This window comes from Sphaeramia orbicularis, chromosome 14, assembly GCF_902148855.1.
Source record: "Sphaeramia orbicularis chromosome 14, fSphaOr1.1, whole genome shotgun sequence".
Lineage (NCBI taxonomy): Eukaryota > Metazoa > Chordata > Actinopteri > Kurtiformes > Apogonidae > Sphaeramia > Sphaeramia orbicularis.
The window spans coordinates 7,183,858-7,192,977 of record NC_043970.1 but is presented as its reverse complement, the minus strand read 5'-3'; the positions used below and the strand labels follow the sequence as shown (position 1 = coordinate 7,192,977).

The following is a 9,120-nucleotide window of genomic DNA, read 5'->3' as shown; positions in this document are numbered from 1 at the left end:
GCTAATCAGCTAGCCAAACTACAGGAGTGCATTAAAGATGTTAAAGACTGGATGACCAACAACTTTCTACTGTTAAACTCAAACAAAACTGAAGTCATTGTGTTTGGCCCAAATACTGTTAGGGATGCAGTGTCCAGCGAAGTAGTCACCATGGATGATGTTACCCTGGGTCCCGAAGCCACTGTGGTGTTATTTTCAATCAGGATCTATCGTTTAACTCTCACATAAAACAGATTTCTAGAACTGCTTTCTTTCATCTGCGTAATATTACTAAGATTAGGCATATTTTAATACAGAACGATGCAGAAAAATTAGGCCATGCTTTTATTACATCCAGACTAGATTATTGTAACTCACTTCTCTCAGGTCCCAAAAAGTCCTTAAAGACCCTTCAGCTACTCCAAAATGCTGCTGCCTGTGTACTGACCAGAACCAGTATCAGAGACCATATTTCTTCTGTGTTGGCTTCTCTGCACTGGCTCCCTGTAAAAGCTAAGATAGACTTTAAAATACTCCTCCTCACTTACAAAGCCCTTCATGGCCAGGCACCTACTTATCTGAAAGAGCTTTTAGTTCCATACAGTCTATCTAGAGCACTACGCTCTCAACGTGCAGACTTACTGGTGGTCCCTAGAATCTCCAAAAGTAGGACGGGGGCCAGAGCCTTCAGCTATCAAGCTCCACGATTGTGGAACCACCTCCCTGCCTCGGACAGGAAAAAAAGACACCCTCTCTATGTTTAAGAGTAGGTTAAAAACATTCATTTTTGATGAATCCTATAGTTAAGGTGGCTCAGGCTGGTCTTAGTTATCCTGCTATAGACTTAGACCGCTTGGAGACTCATCTTGATACACTGAGCTCTTTTCTGCTCCCCTCTGCTCCATCTTCTCCCTGACCTTGTCTCTCCTAATTTTCTCTTCTGTTTATGCCCCAGTGAATACATGTTACTGACTTGACTTCTTCCCTGGAGTCTCTGTGCTTTATTGCTTCACAGGTTTTCCCAGGATCATCACAGGTTTTCCCTGGATCATCTCTGGACCTGCTGCTGTGGACCTGCCTCTCTCCTGCCTTCATTGTCATCACTCACTTTTCCATATAGTTATGATAGTGTTTATTATATAGTTCCTTAGATGGTAGAGGTTTCTATTATTTGTACTAACTGTTGTAATAGTAGTATATCCACTGTTAGTACTTGTATTTGTAGTAGCAGTATTAACAGTCATGGACCTGGTTTTTAGTAATTATACTAACACCAGCCGATCTACTTTTGAGAGTTCTAGTTCAGTTATCTGTGCATCATCTTCCCCCCTTCTCCCCCTCTCCCCTAGTCTCTCTCTATCTCTATCCCTCTCTCTTTTTCTCCTCCTTTACCCTCTGTCTTGTGTTCGCTCCTGGAGGATTCTGTTGGGGTCTGTAAATTAGCTTAGAGTCTGGTTTCGACCAGCTCGATATGTAAAGTGTCATGAGATAACTTTTGTTATGATTTGGCACTATATAAATAAAATTTGATTGATTGATTGGTCAGTGAGGGTCCAATCAATATCTTGCTTCCATTGTAATTTGGTACATGGGTCAGAGTAAGATATAATTAGAAACTTGGATACAGCAAAAACTGTTCCTTGCTCAGTAAAAAAAGAGATTGATAGTGGACAAAGCTCATGTTTTCAGGACAATCTTGGGAGTGTGCTGATTAGAGCTGTTTTCCATACTATATTATGACTATTTTGCAGAGATATTTAATGGAGCAAAAATTGTCTGGAGCAATCATCATAAAAATCTGCAACCATAAAAATGTAACTGAAGTCTGACAAAAAAAAAAACCCTGTCATCTTTAACAAAATCTAAATAAATCTAATACATCTAAAATTAATTTTACATTGTCAGCAACAGAACTCATTCAAACACATCAGTGCAGATTTTTGCTTCTCCTCAGGCAGTAGGAGGGTAAACTTTAAAAACCATGACATCCTGCATTACAGTGCAATGCAAATTGTCAAGCTACAGAAGGACAAATTAAGATTTTCTAATAACATCACCCACATAAACACCACAGCTCACTTGGGTGGAAAGTGGACTGTTACACAAACCAGTCAACTCAAAGCCTGACCAGATAAACGTCAGAGCTTTCGGCTTGACTAGATTCTTAACCTGGCTTCATGTGCTATGGGAATTATGGTAAATGGGATTTACAAACTGGGAAAAAATTTTGATACACAAGCTGCGGGGATGAAAATAACCTTTGCAAAAAACAAACAAAAATTAAATGAAAAATGCTGTAGCAGATGAATTAACAGGTCCAAAACCTGACCTGCTACTTTCACCCAAGTTGTGTTCAACAAAAACACTTGAACACATTGCAATCGTAATTTCAAATTCACAAGTGGAAAAGATAATCTTCCCAATAGCATGTGAAGGCAGCATTATTAATAGTGGTCAAAGTCATTTGCCCTTGGATTTGACCTTGGAAATGATGGTCCCAAGTTGCAACTGCAACATGGTTTGGTTTGCGACATTGGTTTGGTGAAGAGTAATTGCGTTGACACCTGCCCTGGTTTGGAACTGTTGAGGCCTAAATTCAGACGTGTACTGTGTTTTCTGTCCCTCCTGCTGAGATGAAGTGGAAATCTGAGCTACCATCCAAGTAATTTCCAGCTCATCTGGTGACAGTGGTTTGAAGTCATAGATGCTTCCTGCTCAGTCTGAGGATGAGCCAAGGGAAATAAAACTGTATCACAGATTGCCCACCAGACCTCAGTCCAGAGGTGAGTAATTTCAGGTTCATTAGGTCCATGTCTTGCCATGTATTGGTTCCAACCTATGCACTGAACTGGCCCATTTTGATGAGCACAACTCCTCATCCAGGTAGATAGGATAATTAGTGGAGTAACCCAGAGGTCGCGTTAAGCGAAAATATTCCGTCATTGAAAATTCTGAAGGCCGTCCGTCATTTTGACAGATTAAAATACTGAGGGTAATCTACCAAAGAACGTTTTCACACAACACTGTGAACAGAACTTGCTAGCAAGATCGCTGGTCTATCTGTCTCTTAACAAGGCATCCAACAACCCATAACAGTATCCTACCTGTATATAATTCAACAGCGCCACTGTTCACAACTACGCTGAATACAACAGCGGTACTTCAGTCAAATGACTCACAATAAGTTCACCTGTAGTACACCCCCTGTCCAGTTGATGGTGAGTGTGCATATTAATCAGTCAGTGTCAAATCTTGTGTCGTTGTTTAGCTGACTTTAGCTACTTTGCTAGCGCAAAATGTGAAGACAGCCGAGTCTCCTTAGTTATTTTAAAAAGCCCAGTAAATGTGATGGCATTGATAAATGCGGCGAAAGGGACTGATGTGGTGGGGGATGACAGACAAGCAAGGAATATGCCAGTTCTGATGGCATTTGGTGTGCTATATGTATGCATTTTCTACCTTTCATATGTTATTTGATGGCATGTCAATTTGTGCCAAGATCTCTGGTTCACATAACCCAAACCCTAACCCTCAGTGCATGGTATTTGACATTGCGTGAACATACACAAGGAAAGCTTAGAATGTCTACAGTTAACACACCAATTAAAAGTGGCGTATATAATTATGCGAGTCGTGATATTGGTTTATCAGCCAGCAGCAACTACAGTTGCTGCATCATTGAGATGTTTTTGAACATTAAATACTACTAAATATATCTCATTATCATTAAAAAATAAAAATTTGAAATGACGGATAATACTATGTTATGACAGAATTTTTACAACCCTGTCCATCAAAATGATGGACAATAAAAATGTCTAGTGCAACCTCTGGAGTCACCTGTGATTAGTGAACAGGTTGGAACCAATACATGGCAGGACTTTGACTTGATGAACCTGGGATTGCCCACCTCTGCCTCAGTCCAATGCTAAATACTGTCATCACAAGCAAATGAGATATCTTTGAATCAAACATTTTTATTTATTTTTTTGCAAAATATATACACATATATAAAAAGCAACACTTAAAAGATCACATGTTCACTTTTTAATGTACACACACAAAATAATGTTCACTTTCAAGCTTGAAAAATTATCAGGGCTACACTGAGAAGAAAAAAATGTAGTCAGAATATTCAAGTTGAAAAATGTCAATATAGATATGATTTAAGTCATACAGCTTTCCCAAAAACAATGACATTACAGTGAAAAAAGCTAGAAATATATGATGGAAAGAAGTTGTATAATATTGGGAGGGAAAAAGCCTATTATAGCTTAAGTTGCCTTCTCATACCAAAACAAACATGTCTAAGTCAAGTGGCTGCTGTTTGTATTTGATATAGTCATTTTTTTGTTATTTTTTTCTGATACAATCACTTTTAGTCTCACAATGATGCTATTCTTGAAATATCTATTTTTTCCTCTATGCATGTCCCTGATACTTACCTACAAGTGACAAATTTACAACAAGAAACAGAAAATATGTATTTATACTCATGTGAAACTTAAGAGGGCTGTAGATCAACATGACACACCCACAGAGGCACTTCATATGCACTCTAGGTGGGTGTGTTCAACTCAACGGGGCAAAACAACAAAATCAAAAACATTTCACTGCTGTGTTAATATTATGAGTACCTGGGCAAATTAGTAACATGTTCACAATAAACTACACAATGAGTATTGATACATGATATGTACAACACAGGCTTTAAATGAGCTCTCCAGTGTTTTAGCGAGTTTAGATCAACCCACCTCATTAGTTTTACAGAACCCTGCGTAACCTAAAAAATCTTCCACCTACTCAAAGGCCTGATGGGACTTTGAGTCCAGTTACACTGCTCTTTTATTATTATTATTATTATTATAACATTACATTCACCACAACTATGACAGACATTTATCAGAGGCAGGCCTTAATTTGTTTGTTACAGAGATTTCAAGAACTGTGTGTATATTTCCTATTTTGTATAATGTTGCCCAGTTAGTGATTCCCAAAGCTGTAGTAAAATGTGACTTTTTATTCTGTATCTTTACACTGCAGACACTGTGGATCAGGGCATATCAACACAGCAGACATGGTGAACCATTTATATTTAAATTGTTTAAAGGAGATGTAAGTAGGATTGTGGACAAAACTGATACTGCAATCACATTCAAAATACTGTAAAGCATGGTATCCCCTTTGCCTCCCCCCAGACTAGGGGTTGCCAGATCCAGTATGAGCGTCTACTACAAGGAGCTACCATGGCAAGCGATGAGTCCTACACTGGTATTTATAACGGGCCCGGTCTCGTCTCCTGGCCGTGGTCTCTTCTCCCAGGTGAAGAGACCATGGCCCGGGACCAGGAGAAGAGACTGCAGCCTGGCCCCTGGAGACCATGGGAGAGCCAGCGTCGGTTCTCTGCTTTCAGCCGTCTCCATGTTTCAAAAGTATCTCCTCTATATATCCTTGTTTTGTTTCTCACTTTGTCACGACGTATTTGGGAATAACAAGAGGCCTTTTAGGTTAAGTAACATCAGACATTTGTGATCAGAAATGTTCCAAGATGCAGCTCAGTGGGAACTGGCAACTTGGATGCCGAAATGCTACCAACTTGGTGATTGGGAGATAGGTGATGAATGGAGCATCAGAGCAAAACACAAAATGACAACATAAACTTAGCTTTTCAAATGTGAATATTCTGGCTGGACTACTGAAATGAACATGATTCCTTAATGTCTGGTGACATTTTATGATTACTTGGAACATAATACTTACATACAGCTCCTTTAACTGGTAATGTGACCACTATGGCAAACCACACAAAGAAACTGGTAACCTATATATTAGCCATATCTAGTACAATTGAATTCAAAGCATCTGTTGCTTAAAGAAATAGAAACAAGTTCTTTGAGTAATGGAAGATTTGAAGTTCCAACAATGTTGTCATGAGCATGTAAGGGACTACAGCTATGACCAGAAAACTTCAGCTAATAATGCTGTTAAGGTAGTTATGCTGGAAAATGGATGTTTCCAATGATTTTTGAGGTTTTAAAATATGGCAATGTCAGAACAACAAAAACAAAAACTTAATAAAATCCTCCCTCCTGTCTGTTAGTGTATTGTGCATTAGTGTAGACAGGGTCTGCATAAGAGTTCAACGTCTGTCCGGCAGGTGCATAGATGTCCAGCATCAGTAAACGGTCCAAACATGCTCAAACACTCACTCTACTTCAATCTGGAAGCTTTTACTGAGTATGCAAAGAAAAGAACAGAGCAAACCAAAGATACAAAAAAACTGACTTCAGTGTATGATGCATTTCAACAGGTACAACACACCACCAGTGTATGGGATTGACAACTTGCACAGAACACACACAGCTGCACATCAACATGTTGAAAAATCAATATAAGTGAACTCTTGTACTGCAGCATCAGTAACAAAGAAGGGTTTGGTCTGCAAGCAATCCAAACAACTGAATATCTGAATGCCAAAAGATTTTAAACTAGAAGCACTCGGAGAGTGCAGACCTCCGCCAAGGCTGATCAGTGGCCCCCCCCCGTGGGCCCCCCCACACCAAGGAGGTTATGTTTTTGCCAGGGTTTGTCTGTCTGTCTGTTGGTCTGTCCGTTAGTGTGCAACATAACTCAAAAAGTTATGGACAGATTTTGATGAAATTTTCTGGTCTACACCCCCCCCGTGGGCCCCTCCACCCCCGATCACCATCAAAATTTAATCAATTCTTCCTTATCCCATTTCCAACAAACCCTGAAAATTTCATCCAAATCTGTCCATAACTTTTTGAGTTATGTTGCACACTAACAGACAGACAAACAGACAGACAGACAGACAGACAAACAAACCCTGGCAAAAACATAACCTCCTTGGCGGAGGTAATTACAAAATATATTGAATATATACACTTTAATAAACAAAACACAATGATGTTGCAGCCATGCCTGAGTGACAGTTAAAGGTAGGGTAGGAGAGCCTGGAAAAATGGTTCGAGCAAGCTACATTTTGAAAATACATAATTCAAAAATCCAAACCCCTTTCTTCAGACTTCCCCCTGAAGCCACGCCTCCAGAGTACTGGATTGTACTTGCAGAGGGAGGAGGGAGAAATGGAAGCTGAGTCTAATAGATTATATCACCATTCAATCATTTCAATGGGCCAGTTAAAATGATTGGATGGTGTTTTTTCAGTCCTGCCTGTTCCACAGGTGACTAAAACTTTTTATTTTTGTGTTAGAGCATTTAATTAATTGGTTGGAATTGGGGTGTGACAGGGATTTTAAGTAATATAGTAAAAAATGCTCCAGGAAAACATCTCCTGCCCCACCTTTAAGAAGTGCAACAAACAAACAGACAAAGACAGTCATTCCAAACAAAGGGCCGGATCTACTAAGGCCCCAATTGGTGTGTACTAATTTGCGTGGGGCATACATCTCAATTATTTTTTCTTCCATCATTCCAAAAATGTTCACACGAGGGTGAAAAATGCATTCTCTGCATCTTGTTTCATCGTTTCAACCATAGCCATGTGTGCGCAATTACGCATACAAACCATCTGCACCTCCCTTTGAGACGTGCTAAATATAGACGCAGTTTCTATGAGCTAAATTGCTTTTGGGTTTGATAAGTCACTTTGCATGTGCTAAATTAATATATTTATATTTTCTCCTCCTAGCACACACAGAATTGCGCGTAAATGCCCCATATCACAGTGGTCCCCAACCTTTTTTGTACTACAGACCGGTTTCATGCATGAAAATTTTCCACAGACTGGGTAGAGGTGTCCAATAACAAAAACCTTTGTCAGTTCAGAGCATGTGATCTGAAAAAATTACACTGTCGGGCAATTACAATGATTCTACAGTATAATATCACCATAAGCAGAATCAGTGGGAACCCTGGACTTGTTTCCCTGCAACTAGACGGTCCCATCTGGGGGTGATGGGAGACACACAATCCAATTGTATTCTGTATATCCATCGATCCATGTCATCGCAGAAAACCCAGCCTCACAAAGATATGAGGATGGAAACAGAAGGATTTTCAGGGCTTTTGTGGCGAGATCCACATATTCTGCTTTGACTTTAATCCAGAATGCAAAGAGGTTTGAAGTTGTCTCAAACATGGATCGATATGCCAAAGCAGTTTTGAGGGTTTCATGTTCAGTAACTCACAGCAAATTACGCATCATAGTTGTGGCACTTGTGTGTCACCTGTTGTGATGAACCTGCAACTTAGGCAGGAATTGGGATATTTCCTTATAAATACAGCTTTGAGCTTGCAGGCAGTCTGTGACCCTTCTGCAGCTTCATTGTTTCATTGTTTCTTCCTGAAAAAGTTCTCCAGTGTTCTCATTTCTTTAGCTTGTGTTACTACTGATTCATGAAATGGCGCACCAGTCAAGAGTGGTTGTGAGGCGAGGGCGGAAACGGTCGCTTTTCAAAATAAACCTCCACAAGACTAACGGAAAAAATAGCTTTAATATTAACCACAATTTTTTTTTCTTTGCGACCAAATGATCCACGGACAAGTACCAGTACCAGTCCGGGGACTGGGGGTTGGGGACCCCTGCCATATTGCATATTCACTGGGGAAAACATACTAACTGGATGCAGGCATGCTATTTTGCACCTTTGAAATACACAACCCTTAGTGCACACTGTTAGCAAATCAGTTTGTACATTTTTTTGCGTGTGCAATGAGTTTGCGCACGCTTTTATGCATGCAAACCTTTAGTAGATCCAGCCCAAAGTGTATATACATACATGGGTTTACATAGCTGTGTGGATGGTGTGTGACAGTGGAGGGTTTCTTTAGCTAGAAATGCTGAGTAAAAGGTGTGATTGGGTAATGTGGGAAGTGAAGTTATCCTGCAGCCTCTCTGACAGCTTCACAGCACCATGTCACACTTTACTGCAAAAAGAGCACACAAGAAAATGTATCATTACTTTACATTTTTTTTACTGTTTACATTTCTAAACAAATACCTTTACTTTCTACTCATTATATTTTCAAAAGTGGCTTATTAGTTTAAACAGAATGTAGCAGATTTCTATCTCCAGCACAGGTTCTCAACAAATTCTTACCAACAGTGAAACTGTGGAAACAGCATACATCTAATTTGAGTTTTAATAGTGTGTAGCG

At 39.7% G+C, this 9,120-nt stretch overlaps 1 protein-coding gene across 1 annotated transcript in view; it reads right to left on the bottom strand.

Moving 5' to 3' along the window:
* Window positions 1-8,613: 8,613 nt before the first annotated feature.
* The window catches only part of mcama (melanoma cell adhesion molecule a), a 181,912-nt gene continuing 181,405 nt past the window's right edge, over window positions 8,614-9,120 (bottom strand). The window contains exon 16 of the mRNA XM_030153912.1: window positions 8,614-8,889. Coding sequence (XP_030009772.1) covers window positions 8,887-8,889 — 3 coding nt within the window. The 3' untranslated portion in view covers window positions 8,614-8,886. The remainder of the gene's footprint in view (window positions 8,890-9,120) is intronic.